This window comes from Procambarus clarkii, chromosome 19 (assembly GCF_040958095.1).
Source record: "Procambarus clarkii isolate CNS0578487 chromosome 19, FALCON_Pclarkii_2.0, whole genome shotgun sequence".
NCBI classification, from domain to species: Eukaryota; Metazoa; Arthropoda; class Malacostraca; order Decapoda; family Cambaridae; genus Procambarus; species Procambarus clarkii.
In genome coordinates, this window is record NC_091168.1 from 26,056,596 (window position 1) to 26,080,620 (window position 24,025).

At 44.4% G+C, this 24,025-nt stretch overlaps 1 protein-coding gene and 1 long non-coding RNA gene across 2 annotated transcripts in view; one reads left to right on the forward strand and one right to left on the reverse strand.

Moving 5' to 3' along the window:
* Positions 1-24,025, reverse strand: part of LOC138366242 (uncharacterized) — a 137,605-nt gene that overhangs the window by 45,110 nt on the left and 68,470 nt on the right. The gene's annotated exons all lie outside the window — the stretch shown is intronic.
* On the forward strand, positions 627-23,887 carry LOC123757705 (uncharacterized). Its single transcript, XM_069327177.1, has 9 exons — positions 627-2,116; positions 2,443-2,577; positions 5,903-6,024; positions 6,133-6,265; positions 8,092-8,214; positions 8,674-8,778; positions 10,921-11,058; positions 17,836-17,958; positions 20,818-23,887. Exons 1-9 carry the CDS (start codon positions 1,987-1,989, stop codon positions 20,919-20,921), a joined length of 1,113 nt encoding a protein of 370 aa, XP_069183278.1. The 5' UTR covers positions 627-1,986; the 3' UTR covers positions 20,922-23,887.

Genomic DNA, 24,025 nt, shown 5'->3' on the forward strand with positions numbered 1-24,025 from the left:
TGAGTCAAGCAGGCACTGGCTATCTCATCCCATAGGTGCGGGACTGGGACATCTTGTGTCCCAGTCCCAGTCCCAGTGTGTAATGGTGAGTCAAGTGTCCAGTGGGACCAGACGCTTTCCTCTCATTTATCACAACAAGTTCTCTTCTGTCTCTTTACCTCCACCTTTACGGTATCTCTCTACTCCTCTCACACATGCATCTCGAAACAGGATTACAGTAAATTACAAACACAATGACAATAACATGAAATAAATAACATTAATTTATAAATGCCAGTCATCATAACACAGTAGTGTAGGCCCAGATAACGCCATCCCAGTGGATCTGTTTGTAATCATTTGGATCACTTGGTCGAGGTAAAGTACCTGCAAGATTACCCCTCTGGACGAAAACTGTCTCAATTATAGAGTAAGATTTAATAATATTATTGAAATACTATATTTTTGGTTTATGAATTGAATGTCCCACATTTCCGTGGTGGCATATATGTCAAGTAACTGTCTAAGTGGTGGTGTCACTATAGTACCAAGGTGTGAGCTGCGCCCCGTCCGCATGCCTGGATTACACATTATATAGACACAGGTGACCAGCTCTCTGTCACTCCCTTGCCAGTCCTGCCCTCGTCTGCGTCTACAGCCTCGTGTAGAGTGCTGCCGCTCCTTCACAATCTCAACAGCCACTGTTGGGAACAGTGGGGCCACAAGGAAACAGTGGGGCCACAAGGAAACAGTGAGGCCACAAGGAAACAGTGGGGCCACAAGGAAACAGTGGGGCCACAAGAAAAGAGTGAGACCACAAGGAAACAGTGGGGCCACAAGAAAAGAGTGAGACCACAAGGAAACAGTGGGTTGTCCAGACACAGTCAAGGCCATCAGTGTAAGTCTTTTTTGTTCTTGCTTTATGATCATAGTTTTTGAAGTAGATAAACACTCAATTACTGCAATGGTTTCCAAGCCTACATTAGCCATATGTGGCGTCTATCGTGGCTAATGGAAGCCCTGTAGAGGCTATGCAGCACCTACACTGGTCTATTGTGACGCTTACAGTGTCCAAATGGGGCGCCTACAGTAGTGTGAAGGGATACCTGAAGAGGCCTAATAGAAAGCTTACAGGGGTCTGTAGGGGTACATTAACAGTGTAATAATAGGGCGTCATCAGAGGTCTAATGGAGCAATTCGTTATATTACTGAGTCTGGCATTAGGTCTGGTGCTCAAGCGGCGCCGTGTTCCAGCCGAGTCAGGCTCCAGCACGCTTCCTCAAAGTTGACACACGCGGCCAGGCTCCAGTGGCCCATGTAGAGGCTTTATTCAGAAATATAAATAAGTATATAAAGCCTTTTTATATACTATGTATATATTATGCCTAAATTAGATTTTTTAAATTTTGGTGTGATCAGTGCATACAGTTTCCAATATGGTTTTAAAATAATAACTAATAATAATCATAATTAGTATTATAAAGTGATATGGTGTTACTTGATTTCCATGATGACGGTGGCACTGTCCCTTGGCACGCTCTTCTTTGATGCCAATCACAACCTGCCCATGTTGGGTGTGTACCCAATAGCAACTGCTGGGAACAATTGAGTGAAGCTAGCCCCAAGCGTCTGGCCTCAACTCTCGCACAGATATTGCCATTTATATAGATATATACAAACAAGTGTAAATATGTAATTAATGCAACTATGCACATTATATATCTAGAGGGAGAACACCTTTACATTGTTATTAGTGTAATTATTTACAAATCATATAGAAGAGGACGGTCACGGAGCTTCAGGCGGGTCGATGTAACTTCTTTAAGTTCGGAAATCACTGTAGTAATCTAAAGTGATCGTTGCCTCGTCCTGCTTCCCCCTTGCTGATAACGTCACCGCTGACACGACTTTCCTAACTTTATCAAGCAGTCTCTCACCGGTGTTGCTTCAGGTCTGACACCTGGGGCGTGATCTCGCTAGAGGACCGGAGAGGAGGGTGGAGGAGCCATGACCTGGAGGGTGGCGGTAACAGGAGCCATGACCTGGAGGGTGGCGGTGACGGTGGCAGTGAGTCTGGTCCAGGCCATGGGTGCCTCCCCTGCATCACGGGACATCACGACCATCCGCGACCCGAAGTGTAAGTCCTCCTTCACTGTGTTCTTGTGTAGGGGTGATTAACCCTTCCCCCTGTGTCTCGCTCTCTATCTACCTTTCTTCCCATGTTCCAGGTGCTGCCATGTCTACCCTTACTTTATACACCAGAGCGTATTCAGCTCATGCAATGTTGTTGTTGTTTTAGATTCAGCCACTCGGAACAAAAAGTTGCAAGTAACACGGGCTATGGTGAGCTCGTAGTGGACTTACCTGGCACAGGAGCGGGGCTGTATGTGTGTGTGTTACAATGTTGACCCTTGGTGAACCATGGCTTGTGCAGGTGCTGCAGTGTCCACACTCTCCCTACAGTGGTGGTGGTGATGAACTTCAACAAGTGTGAGGCCTCAGGGAGGAGCGGCTTCTGCTTCCCATACTTCCAGTGCAGCAAGAACTCTGGCGTCGTCAAGGGCAGCTGTTCCTTCGGCTTCGGGAACTGCTGTGTCTGTGAGTGCTCCTCCGCCCTCCTCTCACTCCTCAACTACAATGTTATCATCCTAAAGCGTTTCTCTGTTTCAGGATTTATGTCAAGGTTTATTCTGAGCTTTCTTTTCATATTTTGATTTTCCCAGAGGTGGTCTTGTTCAAAAGTTTTATACTCAACTCTTGCCAGAACCCAGAACCGCCTCCGTCATATAAACCCTTTCTCAACTATGCTTCTCTCCATTTCAAGTTTTAATTGAAATTCAGTCTGAACTTATTTTCGTTATATCCTCTTAGTATTATTCAAAGTCTCTTATATTAAGTTTTGCTGACTTTATTCTCTTATTAACTTCAAGCTTTGCCGACCATCACGCGTGCCTCCTTCATTATTACCTTTAACTAACATTATTACCTTTAGCATCATTACCTTTAACTAACCCTTCAACGTGCGTCACTCATGTATAAATTTTATAATATTGGGATTTTTTGGTGTAAATAAGAGTTAAAAGTATGCAAAAGGTAAAATATATACACAAAAATGCCTAATAAGTCTTGTATATCACATTCCATCCAAGTTCAATTCAGTATCCATCTCTTGACCTGAAAGGTCACCAGTAGTACAGTTTGGTTCATTCTCGACTTACTTTCTGACTTCCAGGGCGGGCCAGAAATGGTTGGGCACGTTTCCTTTCTCCTAATGCCTCTGTTCACCTAACAGTAAATAGGTTCAACCCGTCCTCCTAATAACACGTCGTATTTTGACGTATACTTTACCCAAGAACTGTCGCACTAGAACATGGTAGAGACTTGCGAAATTGACAACGTCCCGTTTTCTGTTCGTGGGTCCTCTGGTAAGTTAGGATAGGGCACTTTCAAAATTAAAAATTCCAATTTTTATTCCAAAGAATGTAAGTGCGTAGACCATAAGATTATTGTACACTTGTGGAGGACAGGAGTTATACACACTAATGAAGCCACTATTACGCAAAGCATTTTTTTTTTTTTTTTTTTTTTTTTTTTTTTTTGAGATATATACAAGAGTTGTTACATTCTTGTACAGCCACTAGTACGCGTAGCGTTTCGGGCAAGTCCCTGGAATACGATCCCCGCCGCGAAGAATCGTTGTTACAACCAAGTACACATTTTACTGTTGAGTTAAACAGAGGCTACAGTTAAGGATTTGCGCCCAGTAAATCCTCCCCGGCCAGGATACGAACCCATGACATAGCGCTCGCGGAACGCCAGGCGAGTGTCTTACCACTACACCACGGAGACTGTGGTAATAGATTTATAGATAGAGCTAGTACATACAATGCCTAAAGCCACTATTACGCAAAGCGTTTCGGGCATGATAAACTTAAATGACTAAAGCTTAATACTAATCGAGTATAAAGAATAAAATGTGTTGAGAACAAATAAAAATAGAGATAAAATAGGGGGGAACATGGCTGAAAAAGCAGCGCAAATACAATTAGGTATTTGTTGCGGAATTGTATCCTGAGTTGGGTCAGTAATTCAACCCGGTGGGGGGGGGTGGAGGGGAAGGATCCCTGGTATACGACTAACGTATATACATTCCCAGACTGCCTGTCCCCGGCAAAATTAACTAATTTGTATAGTTATCCTTTAAATTTGTTCCTTCTTTTTAGTATTAGAGAAAATGAGAGAGTAATTTGGGGTGACTAAATAAAAATATTTTTATTTTTCTTTATCAACTTTACTAGTTGATAAAAATATCAACTAGTGTCTACTGTAGACCTCGGTCTACAGTAGACATTTTAGACCAAGGTCTACAGTAGACATTTTAGACCAAGGTCTACAGTAGACCTTGGTCTACAGTAGACACCATTTATCTACGCCCTGTACTCATGTATTGCCCGAAACGCTTTGCGTAATAGTGGCTTTAGGCATTGTATGTACTAGCTCTATCTATAAATCCATCAATGTTTGTATTACACCTTGTATGTATGTACTTTACCTGAATAAACATTTGAATTTTGAATTTTGATTTTTTTTTTACTCAACTGACAACCCGTCCTCGACTCAAGTCCATTACATTCAGCGGTCGACCCCACAGACGCATTAATATATTTTAACATGCTGTTCATTCAAAACTGGAATTTTCTCAAGTATAAATTAATATTATAAAATATTGGCATATTGTGTATATATAGGCATAGGATAGGTTAGGTTAGGTGTTTAGGTTCTGTTGGCGATTATTTGTATTTGTAGTACGTGAGTGAAGCATTTATAGCGTTGTGATTCGAAAAAAATTCGTCAGTGAAGCACTTGTTCCGGAAGTGTTCGAACGTCAGCAGTTGTGAGTCGTGTGTAAACCGCTTTTCATTCATAAACAGGGGGTTTGGCGGGTACATGGAATCACTTTTGGATCTTTGTTTGGAGGACGGGCTGAACTGATGCAGCCCGTCCTCCAAACAAAGACCCAAAGGCCATTCCATGCACCCGCCAAACCCCCTGTTTATGAATGAAAAATGGTTCACACACGAGAGACTAGAGTGACACGACTCACAACTGATGACCTCCGAACACTTCCGGAACAAGTGCTTTGCTAACGACTTTTGTTCGAACCACAACGCTGAAAATGCTTCACCCACGTACTATAAATACAAATAATCGCCAACAGAACCTAAACAGCAAACTTAACCAGTGTCTAAATATGCACAACATGCCTATATATAATAATATTAATTTATATTTGAGAAAAATTCTGTTTTGAATGAAGAGCATGTTAAAATTGATGAATACATCTTTGGGGTCGACCGCTGGATGGAATGGACTTGGTCTCAGGACGGGTTGACTGATGACGTTCAAACATTCCTCGGACAATGCTTCTCTCCAACATCTCCGCATGTCAGGTTCGTTAAAGATGTGGCCGTTCTCATTTATATATTAATATTATTATACATTAAACTTCTATGCATAGTTAGACTTAGGTTAGATTAGGTCTGGCATTTAGGCTCTGTTGACGATTATTTGTATTTGTTGTACGTAAGTGAAGCATTTTCGGAGATGCGATTCGAACAGATAACGTCAGCGAAACACTGTTCGAAAAATGCTCGAGCGTCATCAGTTGAGCGTTGTGTGAATGTTTTTTGTAAACCAAAGGATCTAGTAGCTGTATTAACGAACCAATGGCTTTGAGAATGGGCTGGAATAAAGGCTGAGTTGATAAATTATTCAGATTATGATTCAACATGTGTTATAGTTCTGTGCAAAATCATAGATTCAACTTTAATCTCTGATGCTTCAACATCCTTTCTGTTTTCCTTGGCGTGTGTGTGTGTGTGTGTGCCTGTGATTGTGTCCGCCCGCACACCGCCCACATTAGTCGAGAAGACGTGCAGCACCTCCTCTTCTGCCCGACTCTTGTACTTCACCAGCAGCCACACCCAGGCCACCGACCAGGGCACCTGCTCCCTCTCCATCACCAAGGTCACCGGTGTCTGCCAGGTGAGTGAGTGAGTGAGTGAGTGAGTGAGTGAGTGAGTGAGTGAGTGAGTGAGTGAGAGTGAGTGTGTATGTAAACTATAAATAACAACAACGGTATCTTCCCGACAGCTGCGACTGGACATGAATCAAGCGGAGCTGAGCGAGCCCACCGCGGAGGGCGCGTGTGTGAAGCAGTACCTGCAGGTGATGGGCGCCAGCGGCTTCTCCCCCAAGATCTGCGGCCTCAACTCTGGCCAGCACTGTGAGTGGCAGGTTAATAGGGAGACAGCCTGGCTGCCAGGCAGGTTAATAGAGAGGCAGGCTGGCTGTCAGGCAGGCTACCTGTCAGGTAGGTTGAAAGGGAAGGAGGCTGCCTACCTGTCAGGTAGGTTGAAAGGGAAGGAGGCTGGCTGTCAGGCAGATTAATAGGGAGGCAGGATGGCTAGTTGTCAGGCAGGTTACTAGGGGAGGCAGCCTGGCTGTCAGGCAGGTTACTAGGGAGGTAGCCTGGCTGTCAGGCAGGTTACTAGGGAGGTAGCCTGGCTGTCAGGCAGGTTAATAGGGAGATAGCCTGGCTGTCAGGCAGGTTAATAGGGAGGTAGCCTGGCTGTCAGGCAGGTTAATAGGGAGGTAGCCTGGCTGTCAGGCAGGTTACTAGGGAGGTAGCCTGGCTGTCAGGCAGGTTACTAGGGAGGTAGCCTGGCTGTCAGGCAGGTTACTAGGGAGGTAGCCTGGCTGTCAGGCAGGTTAATAGGGAGGTAGCCTGGCTGTCAGGCAGGTTAATAGGGAGGTAGCCTGGCTGTCAGGCAGGTTAATAGGGAGGTAGCCTGGCTGTCAGGCAGGTTACTAGGGAGGTAGCCTGGCTGTCAGGCAGGTTACTAGGGAGGTAAACTTGCTGTTAGGCAGGTTAATAGGAAAGGAGACTGGCAGGCTGGAAGGGAGGCAACCATGAATCAATCCAGCCCTAAATAGTATAGACTTGAGCCCTGTCACAGCACCCATTCTTTTGCCTCGGTCAAATATCCGCTTATTGTATCTCAGCGGTCTGCGTGTGGTGCTGTGTGTGTGTGTGTGTGTGTGTGTGTGTGTGTGTGTGGTGTATGTGTGTGTGACGTGTGTGGTGGTGCTGTGTGTGTGTGTGTGTGTGGTGTGTGGTGCTGTGTATGTGTGTGTGGTGTATGTGTGTGTGTGACGTGTGTGGTGCTGTGTGTGTGGTGTGTGGTGCTGTGTATGTGTGTGTGGTGCTGTGTGTGTGTGTGTGTGTGTGGTGCTGTGTGTGTGTGACGTGTGTGGTGCTGTGTGTGTGTGTGTGTGGTGTGTGGTGCTGTGTGTGTGTGTGGTGCTGTGTGTGTGTGACGTGTGTGGTGCTGTGTGTGTGTGTGTGTGGTGTGTGGTGCTGTGTATGTGTGTGTGGTGTATGTGTGTGTGTGTGGTGCTGTGTGTGGTGTGTGATGTGCACGTCACTGCCTCAGTCAGGTTAAGCACGACGGGTTTCATCTACGGGTATTGTTTAGATGACCTCGGGAATAGCCCTTTCCTGTCTCCAATAACGCTATATCATTTACTGAAAGCTATAGTGGGTACCCGGCGACGTCTGAGTCGACCCCATTTAAGTGTTCGGAGCCCGGGGTCACAACCCGGTGCACGGGTCACAACCCGGTGCACGGGTCACAACCCGGTGCACGGGTCACAACCCGGTGCACGGGTCACAACCCGGTGCACGGGTCACAACCCGGTGCACGGGTCGACCTGGACACCAAAAGGTTGTGCCATGAAAGCCGAGTCTGAGAATAAATTAACCACTTTCCACCAATTTCGTGGAAGGATCGCAATGGGGCCGATTCGCCCATGTTAATCACCTACCCGTCACCAATCCCCATGCAAAGTTAGCCAAGGCTCTTCCCCAAGCTTCTGGCCTAGAACAGACACACACACATTCGCTCTTACAGTTATAGATAAGAGAATGCCATGTGCCATCACCAGAGGTCTGGTACTTGACTATACACATCGCCTCAATACGGCAGCAGATTATAATTTACACTTTTATTATTATTATTATTATTATATTAATCTTGTGTATATTGTCAGTGTACTTTGACGTGCGTGGGGACGCGGGACCCTTCAAGGTGATGGTGGTCAACACGGAAGATAACCCCTCGTCCTCCTGGGACATCCAGGTGGAGCAGATCTTCTGTCAATCCCCAAACCTTGGTGAGTGTACACTTGGGTATGATGACCTCCATCACATCACAAGATGAAGAAACGACGACGTTTCGGTCCGTCCTGGATTATTATCTAGCCGTGTGTGAGGGAGGAAGGAACGTGCCAATTTCTTCATCTTCTGATGTGTGGTTCGGTCATCATATCTTCAGTCACGTTATAGTGGTTCATCGTCTACACTTAGGTATGCTCACTACTGTCACTCACTAAGCTTTGGTGAATACACACCTGGGAATACTCACTCCTCACTAATGATTGTAAATGTTAACTAACCTTGTGTCGCGGCAACTCGCTGGAGTATTGTAAACTCGGCACAAATCTGGTAGTTATTATGATCATGAGCAAATAAGCAGCGAACTTTGTTAAAATTGTTGTTGACTACTGTGCTGAATGATGACCTCCCACTTAGACAAGGTACTTAGTAACATGGTGGTGTTTTCCCTCCGTCAGCGCCAGCAGGCTGCGCCCAGTACTACACAGGTCTGAGTGGAGACGTTAGGAGCTTCAACTACCACATCGACGCCTCCACACAAATACAGGTCGCAGACAAGCCTGGTGAGTGCTCTGTTCACCATGTTCAGCCAACACGTCATCACCAACCATGACCATAAGTCCATTCCATGCACCCGCCAAACCCCCTGTTTATGAATGATAAACGGTTTACACACGACTCACAACTGATTTCGTTCGAACACTTCCGGAACAAGTGCTTCACTGACGAATTTTGTTCGAACCACAACGCTGCAAATGCTTCACCCACGTACTACAAATACAAATAATCGCCAACAGAACCTAAACACCTAACCTAACCTAACCTAACCTAACCTATGTCTATACATGCACAATATGCTAATATATTATAATATTAATTTATATTTGAGAACATTCCTGTTTTGAATGAACAGCATGTTAAAATTTATGAATGCGTCTGTGGGGTTGACCGCTGGATGGAATGGACTTGGTCTGAGGACGAACTGGTAAATGTTTCACCCACGTGAAACACCTGAGGGGCGCCTGACAGCAGGGTGGACAGCGCTTCGGATTCGTAGTCCTGAGGTTCCGGGTTCGATCCCCGGTGGAGGCGGAGACAAATGGGCAAAATGTTTCTTTCACCCTGATGCCCCTGTTACTAACAGTAAATAGGTACCTGGGAGTTAGACAGCTGTTACGGGCTGCTTTCTTGGCGTGGAGGCGAGGACCGGGCCGCGGGGACACTAAGCCCCGAAATCATCTCAAGATAATCATGTACTATAAATATAAATAATTGCCAAGAGAACCTAAACACCTGACCTAACCAATGGTTAAGTTAGGTGTTTAGGACATGTACAGTATGCTAATATATTACAATATTAATTTACATTTGAGAAGATTCCTATTTTGAATGAACATCATATTAAAATTTATGAATGCATCTTTTGGGTCGATCGCTGGATGCAATGGACTTGGTCTGAGGCCGGGTTGCCATAGTAGATACATACACAAATCCCAATAACGTGATATATCAAATGAATAAATCCACAAGGGCCGTGATGAGGGTTCGAACTTACGTCCAGGATGATCCCAGGCGCGCCTTAATCGACTGAGCCACGACATGGCCAAAAGAATTGCAACCGGGATTGCTACTGCTCTTTCACGATTCCCGTAGTCTCTCCGAGACACAAACCGGGGTTTTACACAATTCCCTCATCTTGAGGTTATCTTGAGATGCTTTCGGGGCTTTAGTGTCCCCGCGGCCTGGTCCTCGACCCCCAGGAAGCAGCCCGTGACAACTGACTAACACCCAGGCACCTATTTTCCTGCAAGGTAACAGGGGCATAGGGTGAAAGAAACTCTGCCCATTGTTTCTCGCCGGCGCCCGGGATCGAACCCGGGACCGCAGGATCACAAGTCCAGCGTGCTGTCCGCTTGGCCGACCGGCTCCCTATGGGAGAATTGTGTAAAACCCCGGTTTGGCAAAGAAAGGATTGAGTTTGTTAAAATCTGTAAAACATGTAGACTTGAGATAATTCACTTGTAACGGAAGCCAAAGGGTCTGGTTGAGGGGTCCTCTGCGTTTTCCTTTTGGAGAAGACAGGAGGCGCGCAACCTCTGTCCTGGACCATAAGGCCCGCCCCACTCACAGGGGACTAAGGACACCCGAGCCGCTTCCATTTTCAAGTACGACCATTTTTGGCCTTATGTAACGCATATGATCGAAATGCGACGTTCTTTGTAAGAGGGCAGGTTGTGTGCAGAGCTCTACAAAACATTTACCCCCCCAAAAATATGAAAGTATAGGTTGACTTGTGGTGTCAACCTACTAAGTAATGACTGCCCCGTCGATGTGCTGGGGCTACTCAGTGAGTTACCCCTCGACGGATCCCTGGCACCAGTTGTCTAGTGTTAATTAGTAGGCTCAGACAACAGTTACCAGGCTAGACAAGATCAGAGTCAGCCAAACAGAGATTTTCTGCCACAGGATAAATAGAGGCAGCTGACAGAGATGTGAACATGACCACAGACTAACTAGCTTTAATTGTGATGCTGTATTTGCCTGTGATAATTTACCTATCATAATATTTTTATTATTAATTAATAACTTTACTAATAGTTATTTATATTATTATATAAATTTAAAAATTTTCATTGGAGGTGGATGTGGCTTTATCTAGATTTTGCTACATGAACCATGACTAACACTGGATTGGTTTTGGACAGGTACTCGTCACCTTCAAGAGACGTACAAGATGTGTGTACGTCAGGAGCCTGGATACTGCAGCGTCAAATGGACGGCCGCAGAGGAGAACTACGCTTTCACCCTCACCGGAAACCCTATTGACGATATAATTCCATTTAGTAGGTATTCCCTCGAGTTTTTTTGCCCAAGAGTTTTTCATATATCAACACTGCATGGCAGTTCTCTAATTCTTAGGAACTCTTGGTTCACCTTTGATGGCGACCGGTCGTTTGGACACTTGCTCCGCCTGGGGGGGAGTGGGACTCGATATTGCCGTCGGGCATCCCTATTCAACGGTCCGCACTCTTCCTCCGGGGTCACAGATTTGTGAACCCAGGTTATATTTTTCAGTCTCTTGACTGGTTCTTCTGGCAGAGAGACGGTGTCCGGCGCCGGCTTGCCCGAGAGTTGCCGGGAGTTGACAGGTCTTGGTGGGCCCAGGGTGTGGTGGGAGGCTTGCTTCTGCTCTGCCGGGAGGCACTGGAAAGAGTTTTTGGCTATTTGGGTACGAGTTTAGGAGGGGCTTTGTTTTGCTTCCCAGTATTCTCTGAGTGAGGTGGACCCCGGTGCTTGCCTCCCCGAGGGGACACCTGGGGCTCCCCAAACCTCTGCCTGTCAGTGTTTATTTGCCACAAGGCGTGTTGAAATTGAAATTGAAATTGAAATACGTTTATTGAGGTAAAATACACACAAAGGGATGAGGTAGCTCAAGCTATTCTCACCCCATTCAGTACAACGTGTTAATATATACATAGACACACATCACAAATAAACACATTACCAAACATTTTGAGAGGTAAAAATATACATTTCCTCCTTCACAAGTAGTATGTTATCAGACGTACACACAAATACTTTTATGACCTAGGTATACTGTATAGACAATTTGCAAGACATCTGCAGATAATTCAACAAAATATTACAATCTTGGTGCAAAATTCTTATATCTCTCAAGAATATCATCAACCTTTCCGTTGTGACACATCCAGGCTATTTGTTCAGGAACAGTCCTTATCTCAGTGTTTCTATATACACTAATCAACGGACAATCAAGAATATAATGGGCAAGGGTGTGAGACCTTAACATACCACATAGTTTACACTTCGTGTCATTACCATGAACATCTATCCCATATTCCCAGTAATATTTGTACCCAAGCCTGAGCCGCATGTACACAGAGTCACTCCAAGCATTTCTCCTTTTACCATAAGTGAAATGGGTGTTTTGACTCACATACATGTAGTGTTGCATGGTTTGACTACTCTCATACATTATCTCTCTCCTCTCCACTCCCGCCTGTGCCTGAATATTTCTGATTTTGCTTCTTATTTGTCTCATTGTGAATTCACATTCAATGTCAACTTGTGGTTTTGATGTGGCACGTTTGGCCAAGTCATCCGCCACCTCGTTGAGCACTATTCCAACATGAGATGGAATCCACATGAATTTCACACTATAACCTTTCAGCTGTATCTCAGTTATTCTTCTCTTACAGTCCTCCACTATAGACATGAAGACTGGGTTTCGACTGTTTAAGGACTCCAGTGCTCCTCGGCTATCGACAAATACAAAAACATTTTTGTCGTCATGACGTACTTCCTCCAAACACGCCAGAATGGCCTGCAGTTCAGCTTGTGTGGATGATATATAATTACTAAGCCGGAGTTCAATTATCCTGTCCACAGTCCCAAACTCCGTATAATCCCTTATTAGGACACCACACCCCGCCCTGCCATCCTCCGCCACCGACCCGTCGCAATATACATGTAAACTGTTGCCTCTTGGTAACCGAGATATCATGCTTCCATACAAACACCGTAATTGTCCCGGTTCATGATGAATCTTTTTCACCTTGAGGGGTACAATTTCGACGTCTATTTTCTGTACTTTCCAGGGAGCAGACATATTACACTTTCGAGAGGGTTTACAGCAGTCAAGTACGTCGTATTCCCTGAGGTCATGAGCTAATCCTCTCGTATAGCGTGTCTCCCTCAGTTTCCTGGAAGTGTGTACGTCACTCAAGCAGGTCTGAACGCTCTCAAACAGCTTATCCCCTCCTTTTCTCCGCATGAAACGAATAGATACTCTAGTGTTAATGTCACGGACTCTATCACACACACTCTGTAAATTTAATTCCATTCTCATTATTTCAATCATTGCATTTCTTTGACATCCAAGAATAATCCTCATAGCCTCGTTCTGTATCAGCTCTATTTTTTGAATTCTGCCTTGGCCTGTGTAAGACAATACGGGTGCTGCGTAGTCTATCAGGGATCGAACAGTGCTTATGTATAACATCCGCAAGATAGGTACCCCAACACCTTTACCAGAAAAAGCCAGTGCTTTTAGAGGATGCAGACGGGCTTTACATAAGGTGCTGATATGATTTATTTCAGCATTTTTACTCTCACATGTGTATCCAACATACATGCCCAGATACTTGTACTTCTGTACACGGCTCAGTTCCACACCATTTAGAGTAAGTGTTATATTTCTTCGTTTCCTATACTCGTATTTGGTTTTATCTGCATTTATAACTAAGCCTAACTTGTGACAGGTTGTACCAAGTATGTTAAGAGCATCTTGAATTTTGTTCCCAGAAGTGCCTTGTATAAGAATGTCATCAGCATATATGATCGTCGTGACCCCTGGAGGATACATCTCTGATGCTAATCTGTTCATTAATACATTGAATAAGGTGGGACTTAATACTCCCCCTTGTGGGGTACCTAACTGAAACCTCCGTTCCTCAGACATGTATCCCTGGTAATACACCTGACCTTTTCTGCCTTGCAGGTAATCCCTTATCCAGTGTAGCAATCTCCCTGTTATTCCCAGATTGGCTAATTCGTATAAGATTACTTCCCCATTGGCTTTATCAAACGCTCCTTGTAGATCAACAAAAACTCTACAATTGTCATCCACATTAGACAAACACTTTAAGAGACAATCCGCAGTACTTTTGCCTTTGATAAAACCAAAGAGATTATTGGACATGTTATCACCTACAAGGTAGAGTAGCCTATTTAACAAAATCCTTTCCATCATTTTACAAAAGCAGGATATTAAGGAGACAGGTCTGTAGCCTCCGTTTGACTTAGGGATAGGAATGATGACAGCCTCTTTCCATTTTCTTGGTAACTTTCCCTCTCTATAACTCATATTAAACAAATCAAGTAAGGGATTAGGTTTCATACCGGCTAAATAATTAAGTATGTCATACGTTACTCCATCTTTTCCCGGAGCAGTGGAGCTGCCACTTTTTATAGCATCCAGTAGCTCATCGTGGGTTATCTCAGTGCATGCTATAGATCTTGTATTTAAGGCACATAAAGTTACTCCATTTCTAATATTTTCCCATGACTCAATGGCGACTCTCGTGTCTGCAGGTAAGGACTCCATACCAGCAGCACTTGCCCATTTATCTACTAACTCATTAGCAACTTTCCCTGGATCTGAGTGAGCAATGAATTTAGTCTTACAACCCCTGACTTTATTTACTGCTCTCCATATGTCTTTAAGGTTCTTAGTATTACCAATGGCCTGAGCAAAGTCTTGCCAGTATCTGTCCCGCGCCTCCTTCCTCACCTGACTGCATTCCCTAGCCACTTCCAACATTGTATTTTTCTCTTCATCCCTCATTCCATTTTTTAACCATGCTTTATGCGCACCCCGTAGCATTCTCTCCCATCCCTTGACTTGCTGATCATTGGAATATTTAAATTTCTTAGGTCCGTGCGTCTTGCTTCCCCTGCCCCCGTTATTTTCCCTCTGTACTAATTTCTCTATGTTCTCGACCATGTCCTCGTAAAAACTATCAACGCAGAGCGGCGTGTAATGTTGATACCAATCTCCCATATTTTGAATAAAATAATTTTTCATATCTTTCTTAATATTTAGCCTTTTCCTTTGAAAGTGGACTTGTTTTTTCCCCAGTGGTAATTCAACGTTCAAGGCAAAGTGGTCACTAAGTAGTTCCCGAACAACCCGAGCCTCCCCCATAATCCCCTGAGAGTTTAAAATGCAGGCATAGTCAAGCCGTCCTCCCCTGATGTGAGTTGGTTCATTGTTTCCCAATAGACAGGTATCTGGATGATCTTGTAGAAACTGTAACCACTTGACCCCATTAGCATTAATACTACCCACTGTCCCAAGGCTTGTGTGCCGAGCATTAAGGTCCCCAATGACCAGTGAAGGATTAGTATAAATGCAGTCAGGTAAATAGTTAGCGTCGAAGCAGTTCCTGGATACATACAAATTAACTACAATAAATTCCCCTTCCCTTAATGATAATTTAACACAGACACTCTCTATACCTTGCGTTTTTGATGGCGGTTCTACTAACTCTGCTGGTATGGAGTTCTTAACATAAATCGACGTGCCTCTGATGTTATTTGCAGCGAAGAGGTGAAACCCTTTATAGCCATTTAATTTCAATAATCCTTCATTCCTATCCCCTGTCTCCTGGAGAGCTACAACATCAATATCATTTCCCATCACATAACAATGAACATCTGTAACCCTGTTTCTCAAACCATTAACATTCCATGACAACACTTTCAGTCTAGGGTGATCCATTATTAATCAATTCATTGCCTAAGTCATCCTCAATAAGTTCACTAAATGATAGCCATACCTTGTATAACATCTCCCACCTCCTCCCAAGTTCACCAGTAAAAGCGACATTGCGATTCTCAAGAGATTTTTTCAGCCCTGAGATGTCCATTATTGGCCCAAATGATTCCTTCATTTTATGTGTAATTATAGGGTTCTTCCTTTCACTACGACTACCATCATTCACACACACTTCACTTTCCTTCATTTCATCACTCAATATTTCATTTTTGTCCTCAACCACTATATCCTGATTATCCTTCACCGTTTTGTGATTTTCCTTGACCTCCTGAACGTTTAATTTAGCCTCGATGGACTCGATTCTCTGCCCCAGATTTTGGAGGAACTCACCAACTTTTTTAAGTTCAGCCCACACTTCCTTGACCATATTATTATGACCCTCTCTCTGAGCCACAGTAGCCACTTCACTCACCGTTACACTGTCACTGCCGGAGTCCTGAGTGGTGGCGTGGCTGCTTGTTGCTGGAGCCTGCCTAAGTAAAGGTGACTCCTTTACCCACGCATTCGTCCGGTTCACTGGCACTGTTTGGGGCAGACTGTTTTGCTGTGCTCCCGGTGTCTGGAGCAAGCTCTTGCTTGCTCTGTAACATTCACCGGCCGGAGAACAGCCATACTCGGCCTCTTGCTACACACAGCCGAGCTCGCATTGTGAACACCTCCACAGTTGCAGCATCTGGGAACTATTTTCTCACCCAGATTCAGTCTGTTTCTACACACAGTAGAGAGGTGAGACTTTCCGCAGAAACGACATCGTGGATCATTTTGACAGCTCCAGGATTTATGCCCCCATCTGCAGCATTTCAGGCATATTATGGGCTCTTCCACATACTTTGCTACATGCCTGTAGCCAGCCCCGGTGATGAACACTTTTTCGGGTACGTCACCTCTCACTAGAGCCACCACCTGACTCCTAGCTTCACCTTTAATAAGGTGACGCTTGGCCCACACAAATCGTTGGTCGTCGAGTATAAACTCGGGGTCCAGAATCTGAGGGTATTTATAGATAATTACCTTCGTCAGCTGCTCGTTCCCCTCCGGTATTTCCATAAGAATTCCATCATATCCTTGCTGGCTAAGAAACGTCACTGCCTCCCTAGAACCTACCGTTAAGTAAGGTCTGTTTACACCTTCCTTCAGCAGGGGCTCGAACTTGCGGTGTTCTCTTCCGAGTTTGACGGTCCACAGCAGCTTCTGATGATAGGCCAACGTGCATGAGGCAGGGAAGAGAAGCCTCCATCTCCGCTGATCCTCACCTTCCTGACATCGTTCCGTCCGTTTGTCTGCATCAGTCTCGGCGTCGTTCTTCATTCTTTTATCGTTTCCGTTAAGTGTATTACTGTCCACACTACGCCTTGCCTCCTGTCTTCTTCGTTTCTTCTTATTCCTTGTCAGAACTTCTAGATACTCGCCCTCCTCGTCTGACTGGCTGCTTTCAGGGTCCATGTTAATAACGCCGTGAGAAGTAGCCATGTCTTCTGGTGACTGAGTCTCCATCTCAGTACCCAGCATGGGGGGAGGGGGGGGAAGGTGCGGAGCAGGTATCTTGACCCGACCGCGTCCCAGGTAAGACTGACAAGGCGTGTTCGTGTCCTCCAACACGCGACGTTAATATAACCGTTCGGCTTTGTAGTTTACCTTCCACGTTTACCGCCGGAGCGCATACGGCACCTTTGTCGTCGTGGCCCCTTAAATCACCAACAATAATTTTTTAGCGATGGTAGGGTACAGGTTTCCCATTGTTGGGACCACAACCACTGCTGTTTGGTTATGTAAAGCTCTCTAGCCAAGGCCATAACTGTACTATCCAGTACCGGCCTCAAAAAAAGGAGCGATGTGCACATCATCCACTACACTCACGACGTAATGGCTCAGTCTTGTTCACTTTTTATAAACATTATATTTGATATGCATATATAGGCTAATTTCCTTTCAGATTACAAAACTGGATTATGAATTCACATGCAGATTAATAATAAGAAAAATTGGTATTATTTTTTGAAAAGTCATAGAAGTGCCATAAGTTATTTCCGTAGAATAATTCATAGTAAAGTTGCAATAAATTAAACTACTTTAAAATCTTCATAAACAAGAAAGATTCTAGCCATTTGAAACCTTTAAACTGTTCACGTCAAAGAATACTTAACCAAGCAATAAAATATAAACAAAATACCTCCACATCATCACTATCTCTGGGTCGATCACCCAAGATCATATTATATTGATGTTCCGATTTTTCTCACATATTTTTTCGTGTCAACAGATTCGGCCACGGACGAATTGTGCGGTAACACTGACTACGTCTTTATCCCCGGAGGCCGCATACCACAGGAGACGGAAGTCAGCAACATCTTCTGCGGCTCCAAGTTTCCGGATTCCGTCACCAGTGAGTGTTATGGAGGCACTGGCACAGTTTGTAGCGTTGCCTGGGGAACTGGCACCCGTCTATATGTACTCACCTACACCTCAAACTTGCAGAGTCGAGCATTTGTGCTTCACACAGTTCCTTGAATTTGTAAAACTTTTTTTTTATTCCGTCCTTTCACTTCTTCAGTAGGATCTCCTTTCCTTTATTGTGATTTGTTTTTATGCGAATTTGCAGAAGTTTGGGTTGATCTTGAGCCTTGGTAACTATATTGATTTCATATTAGTGCTCTCTCTCGTTTGTGTTCTGTTCTCTCCCTTGAGTTCTGTTCTCTCTTGTGGCCTAGTCTCCAGTTTTGCCACCTGGCAAAAGACCTCTGAGGTCTTATTAGGGGGTACAAATTTAATATCAGCTTCCCTTGAATTCACTTTCCTATTTGGGTTCTCTGTGAATTCTCTGACCTTTTGGTAATTCCCTTTGCCATGTGCTAGTTTTTACCATATGTTTTTATTTTTTATTTTTTATACAAGAGTTCTAACATTCTTGTAAAGCCACAAGCACGCATAGCATTTTGGGCAGGTATTTAATCTTAATTTTCCCCGGAATACGACCTGCCAAATAGTTAAACAACCAGGTACCCATTAACTGCTGGGTGAACAGAGGCTACAGTTAAGGATTGGCTCCTAGTCAATCCTTTCCGGCCAGGATACATGAAGTAATTATCAAAGGAAGGCACCAAGCCGGGAAGGCTATGTAGCACCATCAAATATGCGGAACAGTCAGAGGGCGCTAAATATCAGAAAGGATGTCAACATGAGAACAGAAACGCATAACGTTGTACCCGCAGTTGCCGAAGAGCATAGAGAATAGCATCAAGTTCTGCCGTGAAGGTGCTAGCCTCCGGAGGCTGGCGACACATATAGGAGTGGTCAGGAAAAAACTAGAGTAGCCTACACCGTCTGCAGACTTAGACCCATCGGTGAAGACGGGAATGGAGTGGGAGTGGGAAGAAAAGTTTTCAAGGAAAAGGCGTTTCAGAACTGTAGGAGGAGTAAAAACTTTAGTCACTTGGGTCACGGTTTTACAAAATTTAAGAAAGGGGACCCTCCATGCGAGCAAGGCGGAACAACACGAGGAGAAATATTGGTAACACTAACCGAAAGAGAATTCTGTAGGCGAGTCAACCGTATAGCAGGAAGGTGGTGGTGAAGAGGAACAGGAACTACAGGAGGGGCAAAAGTCAAAGAACGACATAAGCGAGAGTGAGGGTGTTGTAAGGACCGCACAAGGTAGCGAAGACAGTAGCGATCACGGCGGTCCTGAAGAGCCCGTTTCAACATACAGGCTGAGGGTAGGAGTCGAACGAAAGGCACTAGAGCTGAGGCGTAACCCAATATGGTGCAGAGCATCAAGACGGCGAAGAGTAGAAGGAGAAGCAGACAAGTAATCAGGGCAACCTTAATCGAGTTTAGACAGAACGAGAGAGGAATGTAAAGAGAGGAACGTTCGCCTATAAGCTCCCCAAGAAGTATGGGACAAAACCTTAAGTAGGTTAAAGGCCTTAGAGCATTCAACTCGGAGGTTAGAGATATGGGGCGACCATAGTGTCAACGAGTGTCATAACGAGTGTCAAAGATTAATCCCAAAAGTTTAGCAGAATCTTTGTACACATGGGGATGATCATAAAGCGACAAAGTGGGACGAAGAACTACCTGCTTCCGAGTAAAAGTCATGACACAAGTCTTAGTTGTAGAGAACGTGAAGCCATGATTGGTAGCCCAAGACGACACGGCATCAATCGCAAGTTGAAGTCGTCGTTGAAGGAAAGGAGAGTCATCACCCCGACAACAAGGGTTAAGATCATCAAATGCCAAAGGACAGGAGGATGGCATGCAAGACACGGCGAGATTAATGACATTATTAAGAGAAGCCTTACTACAGCCGGTTGTCCAGCAGAGAAAGAACCCCGTTACCTAATGCCCCGCAACTCTGTTGAGCCTGTCGGTCGCCCAGACGGGATCACTGTGAACCCCTGGAAGAATGGTAGACAAATGATGTGGGTCTACACTTGCGTTTCAACTTTAACTAACACCTATGTTAACTTCAGTGTTGCACAGGCAGGAGATGCTGCCAATCACCGGGAAGCAGCCAAGTCATGTAAATACAGAGATCTTGATCACCACTACAATTTTGTCCCTATTGTCACTTGGTGTCTTTTGTCCCCATTGCCACTCAGTGCTGCTAGTTTTTTGAAGGAGCTGGGATCCAAGCTAATTGAAACTAGAGACCCTAAAACTGCCAGTTTTCTCTTTCAGCGCCTTAGTGTGGTGATCCAGAGAAGAAATGCTCATTGCATCCATGGTTCCTGCCCGCCATCTGAGGAGCTGGAGGAGCTCTGAAAATCTCTCGTATTTCTTGATGCTAGAAGCTGAAACTACTCCTGATGCCAAGAGTAGTCCGGAATTCTCAAGTATTTTGCTCTAAAAATAATGGCTTCATAATTCGAGAGTAGATAAAGTAGATACCACAACGCTGAGTAAAAATAGTAAATATATAATTTAAAACAAAGAATCCTCAAATGCATCCTTTTTGGAATTTGGGAATTTGTATTTTAGCTTCATAATAGACGTCATGAAGTTCTCGAGTCGCATATATGTGGAAAGTGTTAAAAAGGCAGGGAAATAGTTAAAATAATATGTAAAAGAGGGGGGGTGGGGGGATTGTTGGTCTATAGATTAGAGTGAGAAGATAATTATTCTGAGAGAGACAGAGAGGGGTGACTTAATCTGAGTACTAACAATATATTCTCAGTTGCTCTTTCAGTGTCCTTAGTCTCTCCTTCACAAATATAAATGATCCGATATTGTGCTCTTCCGACAGGCAGCAGCTTTGAGATGACAATGGTTGCCGATGGCACAGAACTGATCGCGGAAGATATAGACAACCACGGCTTCCATCTCAAGTATGAGCAGGTCAAATGCTGATTTTTGTAGAGAAGCGCGCATGCATCGGGTGACAATTCAGCTACCACCGTGTTCCAGCGAGGAGTACACCTTGCACCCTGGTGACGACACAGCTACCACTGTGTTCCAGCGAGGAGTACACCTTGCACCCTGGTGACGACACAGCTACCACTGTGTTCCAGCGAGGAGTACACCTTGCACCCTGGTGACGACTCAGCTACCACTGTGTTCCAGCGTGGAGTACACCTTGCACCCTGGTGACGACACAGCTACCACTGTGTTCCAGCGAGGAGTACACCTTGCACCCTGGTGACGACACAGCTACCACTGTGTTCCAGCGAGGAATACACCTTGCACCCTGGTGACGACTCAGCTACCACTGTGTTCCAGCGTGGAGTACGTTTTGAGTGGTTGGACAAGAACATGAGTGGGAGTGGTTGGACATAAACATGACCTGCATTACATGCATCAGCATTCTTGTATACTTGTTAATTCTAGTTTTCATATACATTTAACTATTATTTATTCTATTTAAGCATGCCTCTTGAAAGTGGCTAGAGACTGTGGTGCTACCCATGGTAGTGCTACCTGTGGTGGCGATACCCATTGTGGTGTAACATATTGGAAATTGAATGAAGAAAAGAAGAAAGGGTTCTTTTTACTGTCGATGGCGATTCCATGACCAAGAGATGGCTTCCTGAACCTTGCTGGAATCAACCTCACTGAGGACCAAGTCACTCTCCTAAATCTGGGTATAAACTGTCACGTTATGTCCAGACCAAGTGAGATGACCCGGAAAGTGGAGTTGGAGATCCTGTTGGACGACATATTCGACCTCGAGACACAAAAGGTTACCACCAAAGACACTTTGCAAGCAGAACTTATTGCAGAAGGAGGAAAGATTTGAGGCAACTACAGAAGCACCATACAGTCCTCCGAGCTCAAAGCAGCAGCTAAGAGCCTTCGTGAGAAGAAGGAGATAGTGGTCAGGAGAAGTGACAAGTCGCCAATATACGTCATTCTTAAAAAAGACGAATATCTGGCGAAAATGAACCTCATACTCTCTGACCATACTAAATTCCAAAGGGTAACGAAGGACACTACAGCCGAATTGAAAACAAAGGTAAACTGATTGATTGAAACTGTGAACGCCAAGAAATCCGGACTCCACTTACCAAAGATAATTGGGGAATACAAACCTGGGTATGCGTATGGAAATGTCAAGACACACAAGGCTGGAAACCCACTTCGGCCAATCATCAGCCAGATACCCACACCCACGTACAGACTGGCGAAGCAACTCAATGGCTTGCTGATTCCTTATGTACCTTGTGCTTTCAGCCTGAAGTCTCCAAAGGAATTTGTTGACTTACTGCGGGGAACACGGGCCACAGGGATAAGAGCCTCGTTGGACGTAGAATCACTGTTTACCAACGTACCTGTGGATGAAACAATCGGGATGATAGCAGACAGAGTGTATCATGATCCACCCTGTACTCCTATTGACATACCAGAAAACATTCTATGGAAACTACTCCAAGCTTGTACTAAAGAGGCACCCTTCTTGAGCCCTGATAGACACATGTATAAGCAAGTAGATGGGGTCGCCATGGGTTCTTCCCTAGGTGTCCTGTTTGCGAACTTCTACATGGGTACCATAGAACAGGTCTTAGTTGACATGAATTTGAAACCTGCCATATACTGCAGGTATGTTGACGACATTTTTATACAGGTACCTGATGTCACAGGTCTGCAGGAGCTGAAGGAGGCATTTGAGCGGAATTCTGTGTTGAGTTTCACTTACGAGATAGAGAAGGATGGGAAGCTGCCCTTTCTAGATGTAACAGTCATGGAAAGGAGTGGAGGTTTCCACACTGTAGTCTACACTAAGGAAACAAACATAGGAATGTGCCTCAATGCCAACAGTGACTGCCCAGACAGGTACAAGAGGAGTGTTGTCAATGCTTATGTGGACCGTGCTCTCAGCCACAGCTCAGGATGGAAGCAAGTCAATGAAGAACTCTGTAGGGTAAGGCCTAGTCAACAACGGCTTTTCCAATGGTTTCATTGAAGACATCATAAAAAGGAAGGTGAAACGCCATGCAATCTCTGAAGAGTCAAATAACACAACACCTGTACCCCCTATTAGACTATTTTACAGGAACTTCTTTTCCACAGCTCATAAAACAGAGGAAAGGGTCCTGAAATATATTGTTAATAGGAACGTTATCCCTACAGACAAAAATCAGAAGATACAATTGATGATTTACTATAAAACCAAAAAAAACGGCCAACCTACTCATGAAAAACTCTCTAGACACAAAGCAGAACGCCTTAAAGGAGACTAACGTCGTCTATGCCTTCAAATGCCCACTTGGGGACTGTAAGCCCCAAAGAACTCAGTATATAGGCAAGACAACATCTCTTTCCAGGCAATTAACAATGCATAAGCAACAGGGCTCCATCAAGGAACATATAATCTCTTCCCACAACCAGAGAAGTCTTAACAAACAACACAGAAATCACCGATAGATACACTGATAGCAGGCGGCTTGACATCTGCAAGGCAATACACATCAAAAAGTCAACACCAGCAATCAACAGCCAATTAATGCACAACTATATTCTACCCACTTCAAGACTCTGTACCAATACAGAAGCATCAAGAGGAAGTATGGGCCAATAGGCCCTTTGCAGTTACTTCCATTCTTCCCTCTCATTTATCCAATTAATACACAATGTTCCGTGTTCTGTCTTGTGTTGGTCAAAAGTTTGTTCACCTCATCCAAAACTGTTGCAACATATCACCTCACCCAAATGCGAGTATATAAGACAAGCTGTTTAAGTGTTAGCATAAGTAGAACTTTGTTTAGTGTTTTCAGGTTACAGTTGTGTGTGTGTAAACTAGTCTTTGAAAATGTAATAAGTTATTACGAAACACGTTCAAGCGTCGTGTCAGACTAGAAATAAAAATGAATTTTGGAGAATTGATTTTTCAATTACCATCAACAGTAAAAAGAAAAAAAAAATATTGAGAAAATTCATGTTAGAATTATTAATGTTACTTTTTCAGTCATATTTAACAACATATGTTTACAAGAAAGACTGCTACCAAAATATACTAA

Bases quoted from the DNA above. Each gene is read 5' to 3' on its own strand.
- LOC123757705 (XM_069327177.1), top strand. From the start codon at position 1,987: ATGACCTGGAGGGTGGCGGTAACAGGAGCCATGACCTGGAGGGTGGCG. The intron at 6,266-8,091 runs GTGAGTGGCAGG...GTATATTGTCAG, and splicing joins CCTCAACTCTGGCCAGCACT to TGTACTTTGACGTGCGTGGG. The intron at 8,779-10,920 runs GTGAGTGCTCTG...GGTTTTGGACAG, and splicing joins ACAGGTCGCAGACAAGCCTG to GTACTCGTCACCTTCAAGAG.